This window comes from Volvox carteri (genome assembly GCF_000143455.1).
Source record: "Volvox carteri f. nagariensis unplaced genomic scaffold VOLCAscaffold_57, whole genome shotgun sequence".
Classification (NCBI taxonomy): domain Eukaryota; kingdom Viridiplantae; phylum Chlorophyta; class Chlorophyceae; order Chlamydomonadales; family Volvocaceae; genus Volvox; species Volvox carteri.
Genome location: NW_003307600.1, coordinates 506,189 through 526,747, shown reverse-complemented (window position 1 = coordinate 526,747; position 20,559 = coordinate 506,189). Strand labels below are relative to the sequence as shown.

Genomic DNA, 20,559 nt, shown 5'->3' with positions numbered 1-20,559 from the left:
TCAGCGGCCTGATGTACCGTATCAATCTCACAGACCCATGGAAGTTGACTTACTATCCGTTGGGACTCGCTACTAAACTTGAGCTGCCCTGGAGTGCGCGTATCACGCCGAAATGGGCGTCTCTGCTCATGGACTATTTTTACCCAGTAAACGGCACAAGGTTTAAGGAGCAATGCGATTATGCACAGACGATGCTGACTTTAAAGGATACGAAGGATAGGAGCGTAAGCAGGCTGCGGGACGTTAAGCCAGTCGTGGCGCAGCTGTCCGCTTTACGCGGAACTCTGGCGACGCTGCAACAGCTCGCCGACGGTGTACAGGCCGCGCTTTCCGCCTATGCTGGCTTGTCGTCAGACGCTATGTATGGCTCCCTGCGCACCGCCGTCAATGCTGCCAAGCCCGCCGCTACCAACGCTACCGCAGTGGCAAATTCTAGTGTGACGGGGGAGCCCGCCTGGCTGAGAACCATTGCTAACAACACCGCTTTTGCAGCTGACTTCGCCGCAGACGGCAGTCGTACCGGCATGCAGATTCTTAAAGACAGAATGGCTGAACTCACGTACTGGCTGGTAGACAAAGTACTTGGCATTGGCGTGCTAAACGAAGTTACGACAGAGCTAGGAAGGATTCTCGACAGGCTCAGCGCTGCGAACTGGGTTCTGTTATCGTCTGGATGGGGCAACTACAGCGCTGCACAGCTCCAGCCGAATAGTACCGTACCGCCGTACGCCTTCCTGCAGCCGCTTCCGCAATCCATGCAGCTCATATACAGCGCCTTGACTGATTGCATCGCCGCCATCAATGATCTGCTGGATCAATCCCTTAGCAAGGCCCCATCACTGACAGGACGCGCTCGTCAGCTGGGCCAGTCGTCATCACCCACTGCCAAGCCCAGCGGCACTGCGGCCTTACGACGGGAACTGGAACGGTATCGGAATGACACACTTGCGGCGCTGCACAGTGATGCTGTTCGCCGTTACTCCAACCTTTTTTACTCTACCGCTGTCACAGTGTACAGCCTTCTGATTGCAACATGGCTGCTGCTGGGCCTGGCGCTTTATTTCAATTTTCCAGCGGGAATTGCGGTTGGCCTGATGATGCTCCTGATGCTGGCGACGTGTCTGCTAGCGGGCGCTTGGGCGGCAGCAGCAGGCATGGTGACAGCACAGGACGTCTGTGCCAACATCGATGCTATTGTGCTGGACGCAGTGCCACCCTCATCGCCGCTGTTCCCGCTGGTTCATTACTATCTCCAGGTATGGTATGGCGGCGGTTGCGGAACAGCCAGTGGTGAAGTGTGGAGAAGGGTAGGAGGACGGAGAGGGCACCGGCTCCTAGGAGAAAAGCTTAAGGCGAGGACATAAACGCGAGCATGGATGAGAAAAGGGATGACCTCTCTAAAGCGATGGGGCTGAGGAAGGATAGACACAACATACACTCACAACTGGGACAGACGGACATACAGACACAAGTATGCGACAAGCTTAGGCTTCGTGGACCACTAACAACGGCGCTGGGGTCAAGGCTCGATGGATGGGCGTCAATGGATGGGCGTGGCATGTTAAGGTCAAGCACTTGTACATCGCGGCCATGTCGTCTGTGCATTATGCATACCGCTCCCGCCCCCGTTCAGCCATCCGCTTTCCCCGGGTGTCGTGTTGTTGCACGTCTGACTTAGCTCAGGCCCTTCAGCATTAAACTCTATATGCAGGATTGCCTGGGAGTAAGATCTCTGTGTTCACCCGCTCCTGAACACTCTTTCTAAATCTCGCATCCTGACGACATCCATGTTTTGCCGCAGGACATTGGCAGCCTGACATCCATCCTGCGAACCACCGGCCTCGGTGACGTGAGCCCCCTGACCACCGCCATAAACATCATTAACGCTGACATCCTGGAACGGTTCTTGCTACCGCCTCCCGCCGATGCCATCTCCGGTGTCAACTTCACTAAGCCCTGGCCCAGCATGTACGGCACCGTACAATACCCACTGGCCGACACGCTTCTCCGCCTGAGCGCTGTGGCGGCCAATATCTCCGCACAGCTGAGTGACTTGCAGACGATGAGTAGCCGTACTGCCGTACTGGCGCAGTACCGCGCTATCACGTCATGGGTGTGCTGTGGCATGGGCACTCAGCTGCTGGCGGTGTGGGTTTGCGCAGTGCCTTGCGGCTTCTTGGCATGTCTGGCAGGTATTAGCGCCCTATTGGTGCTGAAGAATTTGGAGAACATGCCGGATCCCAAACCTTGCGGCTGGATCTGCTATAATCGGAAGGACTTTCCTCCGCCAGGGGGTTGGGCCCCCGAGGGCGGTGTTGGCCCCTCAAGTAATACGGATGCCGCCCGAAAGCGATCCCCGCGTTTCCCAAGTGTATTGCTTTGGAGGCAGGGTTTGGGCTCGGCATTTGGCGGCTTCAGCAACATTGGTTCAGCATTTTTCGGTGACCGGACAGCAATTCCCGACCAGAACATGATGAAAAACCCGCTCGGGTATGGTGATGCCAGCGAGCCGCGCGGGACAGAATTGACAGGTTCGCCATTCCAGGGCGCGTTACCGCTGTCTCCCACCGGCGGCAGCCCATTTGGGTCTCCTCTGAGCCCACGTGGCATTAACCTGGGCCCCTCAGCGCCCGGCCCTTACAACCAGCCCCCTATGGAGTACTCTCCGACCCGCCTGCCGTTGTCCATGGGAGCGCTGCCGCCCACAATGATGATGCCGCAACCCTACTATTGAGGTCATAAATACTGTAGGCCGAACTCTCAGGTCAATCTTGACAGCCTCCTTCGTTGGTGTGTTCTACTCAGTTGGGTTTGGGTTACTTTTATTGCTATCGTGTGCCTTCTTCTGATGCCGGTCTTCGCGGGGTCCCCCTCGGCGGCCCCGCAACGGCGGCCAGCCGGCGAACCCCAACAGCGAGCCATGAAGCAATTCAGCCGCCGTTGCGGCTGCAGCTGCTGCCAAAACCCGAGTGCAAGCCGCAGCCGAAGTTGGAGTCGAAGCAAGAGTGAAGGGAGTGGGAGTGGGAACAGCGGCAGCGGCAGACCAGGGGCGGCAGCCACAGCAGGAGCAACAGCAGGCGGCCTGTGCTGCGGGCGGTGCTGCGGGCATGCACGGATCCTCAGATAGTCTGGATGCAGGAGTGGAGCCATGACACCAGGGTGAGCGGAGGAGGTTTATTTTGTGTGTCTCAGGTGCCAAGGTGCATGAGTGTGGGCTTGGTACAGAATGTGCTTACAAAAGGCGCAAGGCGTGGTGCCATTCTTATTGAGCTACAGGTTCCAATGCGAGAATAGTCAGGAAAGCAAGCTCAGTGCGTTAGAAAGATCGTACACAGCAATAAACATTCGACAACTAATGTAATGCTCCTGCTAATTCAAGCTCTTCCAGAAATGTGGCGGGATCGAAAAACCCCGAATGATGGGTTGTGACGGAAGTACGACAAAGCGCAACGGATTAAGCGAGGCGAATTCCGAGGCGGACTCCAAGGCGGATAGGAAAGCGAAACAGTGTAACGGTGCATGCTCGTTACAACTAAAGTGCGCAGCGAGAAATAAGCAAGGGACGTGAGTAATACACAAAACGCAAAACGAGGAAAGAGGAGGAAAGCAAACGAACAAAGGGACCCACAATTAGACACCAGCTAATATACCGCATAAGCAGCAGACGTGATTAGTTAAAATGGCTGGGGTTTGCCTGGCCTTCAGCGAGTCAAAATGCTAGCCTAACACGCAAGGCATCCAATGTCCGTTCTCTTTGGTGATTTATACCCTGCGGCGTAATTTAAAAGTCTCTGGTCGCAGGACATAGCTATATCGAGTTTTGATTTAATCGCTCTGAAGCTTGACCCGGGGTTTCAGATTTGGGTCTTCAGACCTGGCAGGATCTGGAGGTCCACGTGTTTAGATCTTGGAATTTGAAGTAGTTGGCGCTTCAGCATTGCCTGAATTGAGCTGAATGAAATTCGTGTTTCTATTTATTTCGGTTGGCCCGGCGGGCAAACTGAACGTCAAGGCTTCCCGTCGCCTGGAATTACCGTCTCCTTGCGCCTGTTCCCCCTCGTGCTCTGCGGCATCTCTCTAAAAGCATCCGCAGATCCAGTTCCGCCTTCCCGCTCAAGAACACCAAGAGGAAGGTTTACAACCAGGACGCATCTCGCGCGCCCATCCCCGTTGGCGTCTTGCTATGGCTACATTCCCTACCGCTAGCCGTATACGCGCCGTTACCCGGGTTCCCTTGCCTCAGGTTTTGGAGAACATCGTGCACCTGCGTTTTTTGGGGTACAGAAATCCCCTACCTGGCTACCGCAAGAGGGGCGTTTTACATTTTGAAGGCCATAGTGCCTGTTAATGTGCATTTTGCGGTTTCGGGGCAGGTGCGCATATAAGCACGGATGGTGAAGCCTTTCGAGGCTAATGACGGGTACATTGTGTAGGGGGGGTAGGGCCCGCGGACCTAGACCAGTGTCCGGGTTGTGCAAGTCTAATCCAGTAACGTCTGTAAACTTTAACTTTGTCGTCTATAGGTTCACCCCGGAATAATATGATGGACGGTCGCTGTCAATTATACCAGGGCACAATCTATAGACGATCAAAACATTCACAGGCCTAACTTCTAAAACACCTCTTCGTACTCTTTCCTCTGGAAGATGTTAGTGATGCCCGCTGCTACTGCTGCTGCTGCTGCTGCTACGGCCGGTCATGGACAAGCATAAGAAGAATGGCGTCACAATCGCCAGACGGATCAGGCAATTTCCGCCTGCGATCCTAATTATTAGGAGGCTTTACACTTTACATCGGCTAGGCCTGGCATTTGCTCTGGTGACGGTTCACAGGCCGATGCTAGATTCCCCCAGAGATTGCACCAAAATGATATCTTGTGTGCAGGGCCGCTTGCAGGGCCTAACTGAGAAATGAACAACTCGTTTGAGTCGTATTAGGGTGTGAAGCAGTGCTGTCCCTTCTGCCGTACTGTACTGTTTGGTTTTCTCGAAGGTGTTTCAAATACTGTAGAGGGATAAGAGCACGGCAGGCGCCATCTGCTTCAATCGGCGCTCGTCCAATGGTTGACGGTTGCGCATAGAGTAAATGCTTCGAGATTCTCACCTTAGGACAGTGAGTCACTGTCCATCACTGATCATCAGAGGTCAGCAAATCGGTTTCCACGGCTGCGAGAGGGCATAATTTGGGTCAGAAAACCTAAAACAAATTCTTGGGGGGGATTCTGGCGTTGAAAAAGGGCAGCATTCTAAAAGGGCCGCAATAGAGGCTGCAAGCCACATCTTTTGGTCAAATTTTGGTCATTAGGGATCCGCAGCCGGGGGCTTAAGCCGAATTTTGGCTGTGGTACGGACCCACAGTACCCGCAGGATTTGCCGACCTCTGACAGTGACATTGTGGGGATGATACAGCTATTTCGGTGTGCTTGCTAATCCGAGGCACGCTTACTTCCACCCTAATCATTGGGTATGCATGTTGGTGAGCAGGTTTTGCGTAGGTTGACACGTGGCATGCGGCCTGGCCAAATGTTGCAGTTTGCGGAATGTTATGGTCAACATGGCTAGATAGCATGGTTTGCAAGATGTGGGCAGGCCGCGGCGCTCGATCCGGAAATGACGAAACGGCTAGATGCAGGGCCACAGGGCGTATGCCTGCTAGTAGTTAGCAAGTTGGGCAAAATGATGCCATAATGTCTTTCAATCATGGCTAGTATCTTTACTGCGCGTTGCAGGTCTGGTTTTGCTTTATTGCGCACCTTCCACGGCTAATAGTAACCAACATGGCAAACCTAAAAGAAGACATTTTTGGGTTCAAATATTAGCAGCAACACTTGTAAGCCCCAGCGATCTGGAAAAAAGCTTGTTAACTGTCAGGCCAGCACCTATCGGAGGTGACCGATGCTGTTGAGCGGTATCAAGGGGTTGGGGAGGATGGCTGATACAAGTAGGCGAGAATGGTGATCAGGGAGTACTGGATGCAGCATGGACATGATTGTCAGCAAAGGCTGCAGATCTTGGAAATGGGTGCAGTTTGTAATGTATCGCAGTGACCAAATGTTCTGGACTCTTTCAGTATGATGCATACAAAATTTGTAAGGGCGTAGGGTGCTTTCATCATGAGTTTTGCTGTCATTAAAAGTGTGGTGCCTGTACTTGTAAAGGACTTGTACGGTACTTCATAAACCGGGCATATTGCATACGCCTTTTCACATTCCACAATTCTCAGTGATAGGACCGCTCCTACACTGCAGTCTCCATGTAATATACATGACAAACCGAGAGCAATGATCTGGTTTGGGGGGTTGTGACAAAGACCGCCATGGGGCTTTCCGAGGAGAGTTGCCCTTCTGCTCTATGGAAGGTTCGATATCTACGTCATGTAGCGCAATACGTTGTGAATGGAAACTTTGGGATTGCCACTGCTCTTCGTTCAAAATTCTTTTGCAAAATTGCACTCCACTGTAAGCAGCCGCTCCCTTACGCAAGCGCCGTATGTGTTCTGGCGTTCGCAGAAGCTACCCTTTCTTCCGCGGCCCGCAACTCCTGGCTTCGATCCAGTGGGGTGGTCCAGTGCTCAGTACAAATCCTATACAAAGGCGACCCTCTTGTCAGCAACAGCTATCAACATAGCGTTTATTGGAATTGTGGTCTTGCTATTTCTTTTTTTCGCTCTATGGTGAGTCCGAGTCAGAAGTTTCAAAGCGTCTGTCACAGCATTTAAAATTTGCCCTTGTTGTATGCTTCCTTTGGAAAACGCGAGCTCCGCAACAACCGATTCAAAGCCTCTCTGATGCATATGCAGGCGCCTGCGAAGTGGGATACGTTTATGCCGTTCGATGCTTTGCAATCCCAACACGCGCTCTCGTCGACGCACGAGTGTAATATCGTGGGCAATAATGCATGATCCTTGGCTTTTTGGTCACAAGGTAATAGTACAAAATGATGCGCGCAGTGGCACTTCCGCGCTTTGGAGAGAGGGTGGGGAATCGAAACACCCGTCCGTCCGGTGCAGATTTGTTTCACGTTCTTTGCTGTTGGCTGTGTAATCCTTGCCATAAGCGGCCTCGTTACTTTACCGCGACCTTCTTTACAAGCTGACGACTTGGCGGCGCGCGTGGAGGCAGCGTCCTCCTACGGGTTATCTCTGTTGAAGGTCTCAGACGGTTTGCTGGGTTCTGCGCAAAGTCTGCGGTCAGCCTTGGCCGATGTGCTGATGGCGATACAGCTGGAGACGACGAACAGCTCCTTGGTCCAGGATTTTCAGGTGCGGTCCTTTTGGTTTTACCTCTTCTGTGGGCCCGGGCACCACAGACCGCCTAACAATGCATTGAATAGGCGCGCTCTTCACGCTACAGCTTGTGGATACGGGCAACCAGCTGTGATTATTGCTTTATGCACAGCCGCACAGCTCCAAGTCCCAAGCACAATGGCCCATCCATTCATAGGGGTTGAGGCGGTTTCTCGCACACGCCCGCACCATTGAGTGTGTTCAGCATATGGGGCAGCCCAACTCCCAAAACTCGCTCACAACCTGCATCTTTGTCCACAGTGCACGTCAACACTGTTGGACTCTGGACTGGAGTTGTCAGACGTTAAGCTTGATCAGATAGGAAGAGTCGCATCTGTGCTCAATACCAGTATGGTTCCAACACTTGTAGCAGCAGCAGAGCTGGTCAACGCCACAATGGCTCCAGCACCCTGCGGAGCCACGCCGTCAGCAAAGGTTGTGATGGGTATCCAAGATTTGCTGGCAGAAATTAACAGTACAGTGACAGCGTGCGAGAATGCCGTGATGGCGTTACCAGCGACCCGACTGGCTCTGGGCGTCAGCGATCTCCGGGTCAGAGAGTTGCAGGTAAGACATTTGGTTGAGGGCACAATGCGGCGTCCCATCTTCCTCTTGCCCTCTGCATCGTTGCACGCTGCGCCTTGTGCGGTCCACAATTTATATTCCTCATGCAAATTCTTTAGAAATTGAAGCCTGAGGGAAATTTAAGTAAGGGCGTCCGGACCCTGGTTGCAGTTTTGTGTGGCCGACTTGGGCAATGACCCTCTTCACGTGACGTTTTCAGCATAACTCAAACTCGCCAACCAAGGCTGTGCTTTGTTCCTTTCAACATGAACCCCGCAAATTGGTGCAACCATGCTTTATTGCCGTACATCTCTGTCGCCGTACCTCCTCTGCCTTGTCACCTTCAGGCAGCCCAGTCCGCCATGAACCTGTCCCGCTGGATCTCCGCCCTCGATATGATGTCCGCGAGCGTGCAGACCCTGGACGCCGCGGCGAATAGCCTCCTGTACAATCGTCTTGGTGCCGCGATGCAGGCGTTTGTCGAAGCCGCGCAGGCTACAGTAGACTCAGTCAACGTTCTTGAACTTTCCTTGGATGCACTTGATAACGTATACCTGACCGGCCAGGCACTGCCCCAGGATCAGCAGCTAACCGCAACGGGTCGGTCATGCACACTGTCGTTATTGCAGCAGCTAACCAGCTATGATTCTTCCATTTTTCGTTTCAACACTACCTTGGAGCGTAGCGCTATTGACACATTCACCACCATGGCAAACGCTATAGAGCTACTGTATCGTGTCGACCCCGCAACCACAGCGGCGACAACAGCTGCGATGGCGGGGCGGGGGACTAGCGCTGGCAATGGTACGATTGGACTACCGTCACGTCTGGCCGCCGTACCGCGGTGGGCGACGCACCTGCTCAGTCCTTTTGAGACCATGAACGGCACTGAATGGAAGGCGCTGTGCGGCTATGTACAGACGATGTTGACATATGAGGACAGAAACGTCAGCAAGCTGCCTGACATTCAGCCGATCCTGGTGCACCTGTCGAATCTGCGCGGAGCTCTGGCGGCGCTACAGCAGCCCGCCGACGGCGTGCAGGCCACGCTGTCGGCCTACGTCAGCTTGCCATCGGATATCTTGTACGGCTCCCTGCGCACAGCCGTCAATGTTGCCAAGCCCGCCTTCAGTAACGCTAGCGCCATGGCTGGATTAAGCTTGTCGGGTGACTCCGTCTGGTTGAGAGGCATTGCTAACAATACGGCTTTTGCAGCTGATTTCACTCCGGACGGCACTGACGCCACCCTTGGGATGTCTATGAATGACCGTCTGTTATCCATAATGGGCAACATGTCTGATCTCACACAGTGGCTTACCGACAAAGGTGTTGGTCTGGGAGCCCTGAACGATGTTATGGCAGGCCTGGAGTTTGTCCTAACAACCCTCAACAAGGCGGAGACGATCCTGTTGTCGTCCGGATATAGTAATGGCAGCACAATGCCGCAGCCGTCGCTGTCACCGCCCAGTAGTATCCTTTACTCGTCCCCAATGCCAGGGCCGCAGCCGTCAGCCTTCCTGCAGCCACTCCAGCAGTCTATGCAGCTGGTTGCCGACATTGTGTCAAATGGCGTCGCTGGCGTCAATGACCTGCTTGATAATGCACTGGGCAAGTCGATGCCCGATATGCCGCCGCTGCCTCTGCAGCCGCCGTCAGCCCCACCGTTAACAGGACGCCGTCGTCGGCTACACCAAGTGTCCACTGCTGGTCCCAACGCAACAGAACTCCTTAGACAGGAACTCGTACGGCGTCTGGACGGCGCTTTTGCGGCGCTGCACAGTGATACCGTTCTGCGTTACTCCAACCTTTTTTACTCTACCGCCGTCACAGTGTACAGCCTTCTCATCGCAACATGCCTGCTGCTGGGCCTGGCGCTTTATTTCAACTTTCCAGCGGGAATTGCGGTTGGCCTGGGGATACATGTAGTGCTGTTGGGGTCAGTGCTAGCAGGCGCCTGGGCGGCAGCAGCTGGCATGGTAATATCGCATGATGCGTGTGCCAACATCGACTCGCTCGTATTGGACGCGGTCTCGCCCTCATCATCGCTGTTTCCGCTGGCCCGTTATTACCTTCAGGTATGACGGACTGAGGGACAGGATGTGGCAACTGGCTGTGTGCAAGTTGACAAGGGGACTAGAAAACATACCGTCTATTAGAGAATTCTAAAACCAGGGCCCAAGGTGCTTTGACTAAGATGATGAATAGGAATATGGGCCGTAAGGATAAAATAAGACTCCGGCTGTCGGTCTCTATTTCTTTTCCTACTTGATTTGTCTAGACCTTGTATGGACTGGCTTTCCTGCATCTACACGCACAGTGCAGCTCGGTTTAAAGAAGGCTTCAAAGACTGTTACCAAGAAATTGGAAACTACGCGATATCGCCACCTGTGCGTACAGCTCTCTCTCTGTTTATTATGGCGCTGCTGCATACATAGATTTGCCTGACTCCATCTAAATATCCTACATGTGCAGCATCCCATTATGATACGATTGTGTTGCCCTACAACAATCTTCCATCCTGTTATTAATCCCCATGGCCGCAGGGTGTTAGCACTTTGACATCGGTGCTCCGGACCACTGGCCTGGGTGATACGGTGCGCCTGGCCGCAGCTGCCAACCTCCTTCACACGGAAATCCTCGAGCCGTTGCTACTGGGCCCCACTGACATCGGCTCAGCTGTGAACTCCTCCACACCCTGGCCCACCAGGTTTGGCACTGTGCAGTACGCGCTAGGTAGTATGCTGGTTGGTCTCAGCGGCGTGGCGGCCAACATCCATGCGCAGCTTGCTGAGTTGGTGGCAATGAGCAGCCCGTCTGTCGCAATTGCGCATTACCGTGCTGTCACGTCGTGGGTATGCTGTGGCGTGGGCACCAAGCTGCTGGCGGTATGGATTTGTGCTACGGGCTGTGGCCTTCTGGCATGGCTGGCGGGGCTTAGCACGCTACTGATTCTTAAGAACTTGGAGGACATGCCAGTTGGCAACTCCTGCGGCTGCACGTGCTACAACCCGAAGGACTTTCCAGAGCCAGGGCGCTGGCGCCGTAAGAGTGGAGGTGATGTTTTAAGCATGTTAGGCCTTGAGGGTGGTACCCGAAACCCTGCTCCACCCTTCCTACCCTTCCCTCCTCCATTACGTTGGTTCTCGGACGAAAAAGCTCTGGTCCAGAAACAAGAAGTCCTCTCGTCCGATGGCGGCGCCAGTGCCACTGGCACAGCTTGTGTTGGTTCGACTGCACGATGTGACTTGTCTGATGGCCCGCACGGCTCCGGCAAGGCCAGACAACCGCCAGAGACAGAATCGGCGGGTCCGGTGCACCAAGGCCCCTTGCAGTCGGCTCCCGCCTCCGGTGGGAGCAACGAGTCGGGGCGCCCGTGCAGTGCACGTGGTAAGGTGGCAAGCCCGTTGGACGTTGTTCCTGCAATTTTCTGGCACAGGCCCGGCTCCAAAGTAAGCATGGGCACAGAAAGCGGACCTGTTAATGGCCCCGCCAGCCGCAATAGCAATGGCAGCGAGTCAGTATCGCCGGAGCTCCCGAGCGATGAATCTCTCCCAATCCAGCCGCCATTAGCTCTTCCTTCGACCTGCTCATCACGGACGACAGAAAGCACGTTACCACCAATTTAGTGGCATATAGCCACGTAAGGGTCGGCAACCTAGGTCATTTGTTAGTGCGTTGTCTTGGGCATGGCGTTCTGTTCGCGTGGACAGGGTGTTGCCGTTCGCCATCGCATTTTTTCATTGTTGCATGGACTTTTGGGGCAGGCTGGCCGAGCTCTAGATGCATGTGATCGCAGGTGCAGAAGGGCGCAGGCTCTTTATCCGGCGCCCTCCGTACAGCTTTCCTAGATGCGTTATTTTTTATTAATAGTGTTTGATTTTTACGCTCGAAAGGCGAGCATTATGCAGCGTTGGTCTACCGCTGCAGAGAGTCGATTGCTTTTACGCAAGCGATGTGCGCAGGTGTGCGTGCCATTGCCGGAAAGCATGACGGCCCTGCCCGTGCAGTGTGCGTGGTGATGCGATTGCCACTCGTCTTTCCTTTGCTTTTCTATTATATATGGTTCATACATTTATGGTGTTCTCATAATTGTATAGAGACTTCGTCTGCGAAACCCCTCGCAGCGATGTACAGAGGCCATTGCACAGTGGACCATACAGTACAGTAATAAAAGCTCACAACGCGGCTTTGCTATTAAGGCGTAATTCCTGGTTCTGTGCCAGTGGTGTATAGTGTAGAAATGAAATGGAAGACTGCTTAACTTGAGCGTATAGCGGGATGTTTTTGAGTGTATTATGTGGGGACGAATGGGTCATGCAGGCATACCCGCGGGGGAGAGTTATCCAAACTTTGGGAATCTGACCCACTGTAAGCTCTACAGTGTCCTTGGCATAAACATCTTTCGGCATAGGCGTACTGCAACACATACCGGCACATTTGCACTCTGCATATCCGAAAGATTACAGACAAACAGCCTCATCGATGGAATTAGGTTAGCCAACAGATTGATCGCCGAGCGCATCAGTATTTTTAGGCACCGCTCTCGCAAATACTGCAGCACCGCCTACGCCACCCTTGAGTGCCTGCCCTCAATCCGCATTAGGAGGGCAGTTCCACACAAACAGCCAGCCAGGAAAACGCTAACCTCGAATCCGCGTAGACTCACCTGAACTATATGGTGATTGCGCTGTTCCTGGCTCGGCCCCGTGCAATGCACAAAACCAAATCCATCGCAGCCACCCTCCTTGCCAACACTCACCCCCTCTGCGCTACCTGCTCATCATGACTCAGCTATGGCCCCGTCTCCCACCCTGTTCCGCATTCAAGTCCTGGCAAGTGCCTCTGTCAGGTCCTCCATCCGGCGGGTGAGGGCCTTATAGCGCTCCTGCAGTTCCACCTCCCGCCGCTGAGCTGCTGACAATAGTTCCCCAAGGGCCTCCAGGCGCTCGGGGGCAGCGTGCAGCTCCCTCTCATGTAGGGCCTGACGCGAATGGCGGGGTGGGGGTATCGTGGCGGGGACCCGGGGACAGGGTTTAATGACGAAAAGTGCCACGGAAAAGTAGCAAAAACAAAGTACCGTGAAATGCGGCGATACGATAGCCAGAAACTAAAAAGTAGCAATGGGCCTCGATATCATCGCATTGCCGTACCTCAATCATTAACACCCCCGTCCTCCTGCCTCACGAACCTTAAAACACGCCAGCTCCTGTGCTGCATCTCGGACCTGACCCCACAGCTCCCCAATCCGACCGGACAACTCTCCATGCCGCCGCTGCAGTCCTGTCAGCAGCAAACCCAGTTTGGCTTCCAACTTGGCGGCCTTGCGCGCCTCGCGCTCCATGTCCCCTCGTACAAACTCGAACTCGCACTAGGTATGAAAAAGCGGGGGCAGGAATCAGAGACGCAACGCGGATGAGGAATGGGGTGCAGCAGGCAGGCCGAAAGCTGTGAATCAAGAATCAAACATGAACTGCAGGTCAACATCCTTGCCGCGATATGCCGGGCAGGGCCATGAGTAGGAGTAGGGGACGCAAGCTACTTGGAGAACCTCACTCCGCTTCACTTGACTTGCCAAGGGACGGTTGGTTGTGTAAGTGTTCGGCCAGTAGGTCCAGACAGTCCTTCCTTGTGTGCTATCTCATGCCTGAGGACGCTGAGGACGTTGCGATACACCTTATAAGAAAAAATGTATTGCAGAGATGGAACGCCCTAAAAATGCACCTTGATGGACTCGATTCGATCCACATTCGTTGCAGAGGCAGCTCGCTCATAGCGCTGGCGGGAGGGCAGGTAGATGAGGTCCCGGTGCACTGCCAGCCAGACGTCCAGGTAGTCCGAGGGGGGCAGGGCTGTGTGGTCCCAGGCCTTGCGCAGGAAGGCAACCTGGGCCCCCGGTGCACAAGTAAAATGAGGTGGACATTGTGCGGACGGTTAGGTCGGCTATATGTGAACATATTAAGTTACTCATCCATTAATGACGACAAGGGACCCCCATCAACGGCAGAGGTTAACTCGATTCCATGTTGACTATGTTAAACCTTAAAAGCTCTTCCACTGGATAATGCAGACATCGTAATGGAGGCACAGGCGTACACACAGGTGCAAGTGCGGCGGCTGCCACATGCCCCCAAAGCGTACCTCCCGCTGCACCAGTTCGTCAGCTGCCTTGAGCTCCTGCAGGTCAAACTCCTCCAGGGGCCCCGAGGGCCCGGCGGGGCGGGAGGCTGGACCGGTGGACTTCTTCTTGGTGTCGGCCCTGGAATGCAGTACGGTGCGGTGAGACGCCCTTCAGTGGATCACAATCAAGATCCTTTCAGTAACAAGGTCCTTTGCAGGTCGGTCAAAACGAAAGCTTTGGAAGCTCTTTGTCAACACTCTACACACGGCCCCTTCGCTGTCCCTCTCTTTCCAGGTTTGCTCCCCTCCCCAACCGCCAGCCACAAACACACCCCCGCGCCCCCATCTGCTTATCCCAATCTCTACCAACGAAAATCCTCGAGCAAATGTACTTGGACCTCTTGGAGCTCCAAGCCCCAAACCTGTCCACGTGTGCACATGCCTGACATCCTACCCAAACATGTTCCTTGCAAGGAGACCGCCGTCCATCCGTCCGTCTGCCCGCCGGGCGGCCACCCACCCCCAACCATCCGCCCCAAACCCCACCTGCTGTCCTTCACCGGGTACTTGTTAGCGTCGTGTGTGAGCAGCGCCGCCATTTCCGCCGCGACCAGCTCCTCCGCCCGCTCCCGCAGACCACCCGCCGCAACCCCGGCACTCGCAGCCACCTTGGGACCCGGCAGGGAGTCCACGGACAGTGGTCGCGGCAGCTGCCGCTGAACCGCCTGCAAGCAAGGGTGCAAGAATCCGTCAACGCAAGAGAAGAGAGCGGGAACAGGGAATTGAACCGCCAACGCTTCTGAAAACAGAAGACACTAATTCACAGCCACCGGATACCAACCCAGGAGGATTGGGCAAGATGGTGGATCAACTGCTGCAGACGTACCTTAGACTTCTTGAGCTCCTCCAGTCGGCGCCGCTCCTCTTCCTCGCGGGCTTTACGTGCCCGCGCATCCGCCAGGTCCTCCTCCATCTCCTCCGCGGGTGCTTCCTGAGATTAGGAATGACGGGGAGCGGGGTCTGAGAAAATCGAGGAACGGAGAGGCTGGGGCGTGAGGAGCAAAAGAATACATGGCAGAACGAACAAGTGCATGCAGGGATGGGTCCCAAATGATGCAAGGCCGCCCGTATTTCTTTTCCTTCACCGCTTCCACACCAAGACATGCGCGGGACTGGAGAATCTTCCTTCCCCACTCAGCCGTGTCATAATGCTAGCAGGATCCACCTGTCCAACCCTACGTCCCAAGACGACGCCGCTAAACGGCCCGCCATCGTACCTACAAATTCCTCGCGTCCCCCAACCCGTCCTCCTCCAGGCTTTCGTATGGCTCGTCATCCTCACTTTGCACTCCCTTCTTTCCTACGACCTTGCGACCTTCCGGCCGGGCGCTCTCCTCCCAGCTCATGTAATCCATCCTACGGCCTCGCATGTCGCCACGCCCCTCTCCCTACCTGCTCCACCTCCGGCACCTCAAACGCGTACTCATTCTGTGGCGCCGGAAGTCCCGCCAGCCGGTCCCGCAGCTCCCCGCGCACCGCCGCCTGCCGCGCCGCCGCCGCACGCTTATTACCTCCAGACATCTCCATCGCCGCCGCCATCACATCCGCCTCGTTCAGACCCAGCTCATCACGGATGACAGGCAGCAGCGGCGTGGCGCCAGGGACGGCGGAGCTGCCGCCGCCGCGCAGCGGTGTTCCCGCCACGGATGGCGTGGCGGCAGCGCCCGCTATCGCCGGTACGATACGCGCACCGGTGGCGCCGCCGCCTCCGGCAGCAGCGCCGCCACGCACCGACGGCGTCGCCATCGCTGCAAGAGGGTTCGGCGTCGCCGCCACTACATGGCGCGGCGTCACGCCAGCAAAATCCATTGACGCCACGTCCACGCCGGTATCGCCTCCCTCCAGAACCGTGCCCATGCCCTGTAACCGAGCCAGTGCTGCGGCCTCTGCCATAATGCGATCGCCACCACCGGCGGCGCCAGTGCGCGGCGTGCGCATTGGCGTGGCGCCGGGCCCCAGCCGCGGCGTCTGGCCGTACTGCCCCAGCAATGTACGAGTGGCGTCGCCGCCGGCTCCCTCCTGCACAGAAGCCTCGAGGGCGCCGTCTACTCCAAGCCTTGCGATTTGCTCCAGCTCGGCCTCACTGACCTGCATTTGACCAGGCCCACGGGAAGCGGCGTTCCTATACTGATGGTAGTGGCGGCGAGGTTAACAGTACATGGCGTGTAATCCGACACATGTGTTGAGGCACCGCCAAAGTGTCCATTCTGTATGTTCACACAACGAGAAGGACGACCAGCGAACTCATGTTGCGCGGTGTTTCCTTGGCAAGCGAAAGACATGGTGCATTACGTCCTTCCGTGCGTATATCTGTTTTGCACGTCGTGCATTTCTTACGTTGTTGGCATCATGTTAGTGTGCATGTCTGTATAGGGAGTCCCGACCTAGGCCATGAAGGTCCCTTCAAATCTCCCACCCAGCCAATCCGATAATGCCCCTCTTTATCCCAGCCGGCCACATTTCCAGCAATTCTGCACCTATTACCAGCCACCTAACCCGACCAGCTGACCCAATCCAGCTAGCACCTAACAGCTCCCTGCAGCTTACCTCCCGCCCTCCACCGCATTTCCCTCCACTCCTTTTTCCCTTTTCCCACCATCATCGCGTGCCCGCCCGCCCTAGGGCACCCCCACCTGTGGCGCCGGCAGCATGAGCTTGCCCCTCCTCCGTGCGCCTTGCTGGTCCAGCCCCATGGCCTGCGCCACCGCCCCTGGCGCGTCGTGCATCTCATTAAGCTTCTGACGCTTGATGTCCTTTTTGATGAGCGCCTCCTCGATGTCCTTGCGGCGACGGCCCTCCAGCTCCTCCACAGTCACTGGACGGAACTCCTGGAGTGCCGGGCGTCCGTCGGAGTAATGAAATGAGCGTCATGGTAGAGACATGGTAGGGACTGATAGCGACTTCCAAAAAGCAAGGAAATAAGCGACATGGAAAGGACGTAAGGATTTCAGCTGCGTAAAGCAACAGACGTGCAAAGCACCCAGCGATCCCGGGGCGGGTGGGCGTGTGCGCGTGTGCGCATGGGGATGGGTAACAGGGGTATGATGTTATTGATGGGTTGCATGCGTTGCATTCGGGGTAAGGTTAAGGGAAACTAAGGGGGTTGGAGGTTGTGGCGGTGGGGTTCAGGTTTCACGGAGAGGCGATCAGAGTTGGCAAAGTGGGCAAGGACAGCGCGGAGGACGAACGAGGAGAAGCGGAAAAGGGACCGCCCGTCGAACACCCCAAATCCGCGAACCCTCTGTACCTCACCAGCTCACCAGCCCGACCACCATAACAAGCACAGCACATTCAAATGACACGCAGCGGCTGCTGCGCCGCCGCACCCCCTACCCACATCCAGCCGCCGCCCCCCTGCCCCACCTGCTGCATGCTGCGGGTGACTTGCTCCTCCTCCTCAGTGCTGTAAAAGCCAGCCTGGGAGCGCAGCAATGGAAGAGGCGCAGCGTCAGGAGTGGGAAGACGAGTCCGGGCGTCAAGGAGGAAAGAATACATGGCGCATAGACCGCCAGAGAATTGACGTACGGCACGCAGCGCTGTGAAACGGGCTAATGGTACAGGGAGGACATGCAGGTGACCATCACGCGCTGGCCAGAGACAAGCCGCACAGCACAGCATAGCCCGTGGTCATGTAGTGTGGTGTGGTGTGTATGGCACAAGAAAGGCGTGAGATACGTTGCTGGCACAACCGCAGGAACGCGCGGGTATTCTCAGCTGCTGTATGCTGTGAACACCACCGACCGGAGCCCCTTACAAAGTGCACCATTGTGCAAGGCCCTCCCCGGCCCTTTTCCCCATCCCTATTTCCAACCTCCTCCTGCCCTCACCTTTACCTTGCTTCGGACTGCTATCATCTACTATCATCATTCTACTTCGAAACGCCCGCTTCCCTTTCTCATCCCTCCAATTCCCCGTCCCCTGCGCAGTCCGCAATTCTGGAAGGGAAGGAAGCCCTTCCACAGGCGCCTTCTGAGTCCACCACCACCCACCTGCGGCTTGAGCTCGAACGGTACCTCGGCATTGTAGTCGACGGCACGCGCGTTTTTGAAGCGTCCACGGACCTCAATACCCGCCGCCTTCAGCTCGCGTTTCTTCTGCAACTGCGCCAGGCGGCGGGCCTCCTCCAGCTGCTTCTCACGGGCCTTACGCTTGGCCTTCTTACCACTGCGCAAGGGGGGAAGGACACAGGGTTGCACCGGAGCAGTGCGGGTAGCGGGTGGGTGACAGGTCACGGAGAGGGAAGTGAAATACATACATGCGGCAGGCGGGCGGCTGGCAGAGGTTAAGGCCTGACTTCTACTCCCGGAGTGTCCGGGTTCAAATTCGGCTGCCGACCCCTCGGGTGTTTGAGGGGTGTTGAATTAAGAGGTGGCCCCCCATCTTGTGGACGGTGTAGGACGTGATTATATCAACTTGCGAGCTGACCAGGAACTAAGTCAAGGCGCCGTTGATCCGCTAGATTTGGTTGGATGCTGGTGGTGAGTTGCTTAACCCAACGAATACACTCTGAAGTCGGATGAGGTGAATGGATTAGGGTGCCCCTCTCGCAGGGGAGAGCAGGGAACTGCCTCGGGAAAGGGGCCGCTGGTGAAGCTATACCACCCTGTAACAACATACATGCACTACGGATCAGCTGGCTGCCTACGGGCTAGATACGGGAGAGACCTGAGAGCGGGAAGCCGATACGCGATAGGCAGGGGAGAAGGGGTGGGTTGGGGCGGGGCGGGAAAGCAGGCCAGGTAAGGAAGGAACAACGGACCTGGGTCCTTCCGTCTCTTGAGGTACGACCCCGACGGCGGGCACCAACCACTCAGGCCTCTGCTCTGCATGCGACGATGTGGGTCTCTGCCGATCCGTCATGCACTCACCGTGTGTTGGCCAGACGAGCCCTGGCCTCGCTGAGCATCTCCTTCTCGTCCTCATCCATGTCCACCGCGTCCGGCCGGGCGGGCTTGGACTCCGGATTGGGGTCGATCTCACCGGGCCGCAGCCGCCGGGGGTCATCGCGGGGGTCATAGTTGACGTCCTTCGCGACGGCCTGTTACCACACACGAAAAGGCGTAACCAGTGGCTATGCGTGTCGGCTGTACATGCTCAGCCACTTCAAAGCGGCAAAAAAACTGCTTACCCTGCCGAGGGGCAGCTCTGCAGCATCGGGTTTCCCGATAAAGGCGACTGTGGACCATCTGCTGCTACATCAGCTAGAAAGCCAAACCTGTCTTTCCCCTGACCATCTGCGTTAGCAATACTCCTCCCCCGAACCACTGAAACCCGTACATATTGCCCAAATAGTTTCGATTACAACTGCTATAGCAGCCTCAGCCCAACCTGTCCTCCACCGGCCCCACACAAGCCAACCCATGCCCACATACGTCTCATACCCTCCTTCCCTACCTCCCGTGTCGCAAATCCCAACCCTGCCCTGCAAATCCCAAATCTGCCCAACCCAACCCCATCGTGTGCATGCTCGGTTAACGCCTGCATTCGCTTGTGCCTTTTCCCTCATCCCTGCCCAACCCTGTTCCTCGCTCGCACCTGGTCCAGCAGCCTCTCGTACCGATCAAGGCATTGTGCCGGGGTGCGGCCCACGATTGGCGCAATGGTGCGCCACTGGCAGGGCATCAGCTTGGCCAGATGCAGCAGCTTCTCGTCCTCTTCGCGAGTCCATTCCGTCTTCTTGATGGAAGGATCCAGCCACTCGTACCTGTTTGGAAGCGGGATGCAAAGAAAAAATGGTGGATGGAAGCTCAGGTACAAAGGCCTTAAACCCAATAAGCCAATAAGCCCTGCAAATCCGGGGAATGCAGCCCCCGATAAAAAGAGGTGCTGTTGCCCGGAGGCCCGGGAGGCGAATGAAGGATCCCGTGGCGGGAGGCCGAGATGGTGGCGCCAAGAGGGATCCAGAAGAGGTACAAGGGAAACGCCACGGTGCAAAGGCAGGGCCCAAAAGAGGGGGAAGGAAAGAGAGCTGCCTATTAGGGCCAAGGTGCGCAGCCAAATCAACCCCTCTGCCAAGCCCAGGTTCGCCGGTGGGACTTGCCAGTGACCGCACCCTCAAACCAGACCCCCACAACCCCGTCTAGGGGGGAGCTCGGCCCTCGTAGAGCATATGACGCCAACAGGAACTTAAGTTGCTCGTGTAACTCAGCATGGCGTCCATGAACTCACCATCGGGCTTTGCATTGCTTAGCTGACTTCCGGACCAGCAGCGACGATATACGCGCCCATTGATTGAGTCCATACTTCATAACCGCCGCTTTAAGAATCTCATCCTGGTGTCGCGGGCAACATTGCGTCAAATTGCAGGTCTCGCCAAGCCGCCTACAACCTTTTGCCAGCGAGCGAATGCTCACCTCCGTATTCTTCCAAACACCACCCTTTATCATAATCCTCATGGTGCCTGCTCTCTATGCTAAAATGGCCGGAGGCAACAAAGTGTGGAATTGCTCTATTGGGAAGAAGGAAAACCAAACCTCACTAATAGGGAGGGCAGATCTAGCCTTGGGGCAAGCTTGCAGGAACGATGACAGCGCT

The 20,559-nt window shown here is 55.8% G+C and overlaps 2 protein-coding genes across 2 annotated transcripts; one reads left to right on the top strand and one right to left on the bottom strand.

The window, feature by feature from the left end:
- Positions 1–6,669: 6,669 nt before the first annotated feature.
- VOLCADRAFT_97053 (uncharacterized protein) lies at positions 6,670–11,301 on the top strand (the record flags this gene model as incomplete). Its single annotated transcript, XM_002956088.1, has 6 exons — positions 6,670–6,672; positions 7,117–7,260; positions 7,546–7,851; positions 8,196–9,923; positions 10,392–11,196; positions 11,285–11,301. The coding sequence occupies 6 exons, from the start codon at positions 6,670–6,672 to the stop codon at positions 11,299–11,301; spliced, it is 3,003 nt and encodes a 1,000-aa protein (XP_002956134.1).
- Positions 11,302–12,295: 994 nt separating this feature from the next.
- VOLCADRAFT_107065 (uncharacterized protein) lies at positions 12,296–20,411 on the bottom strand (the record flags this gene model as incomplete). Its single annotated transcript, XM_002956032.1, has 14 exons — positions 12,296–12,829; positions 13,037–13,216; positions 13,570–13,731; positions 13,987–14,104; positions 14,512–14,690; positions 14,852–14,956; positions 15,418–16,113; positions 16,659–16,853; positions 17,389–17,442; positions 18,015–18,189; positions 18,894–19,063; positions 19,561–19,729; positions 20,194–20,297; positions 20,379–20,411. The coding sequence occupies 14 exons, from the start codon at positions 20,409–20,411 to the stop codon at positions 12,671–12,673; spliced, it is 2,499 nt and encodes an 832-aa protein (XP_002956078.1). The 3' UTR covers positions 12,296–12,670.
- Positions 20,412–20,559: the final 148 nt, after the last annotated feature.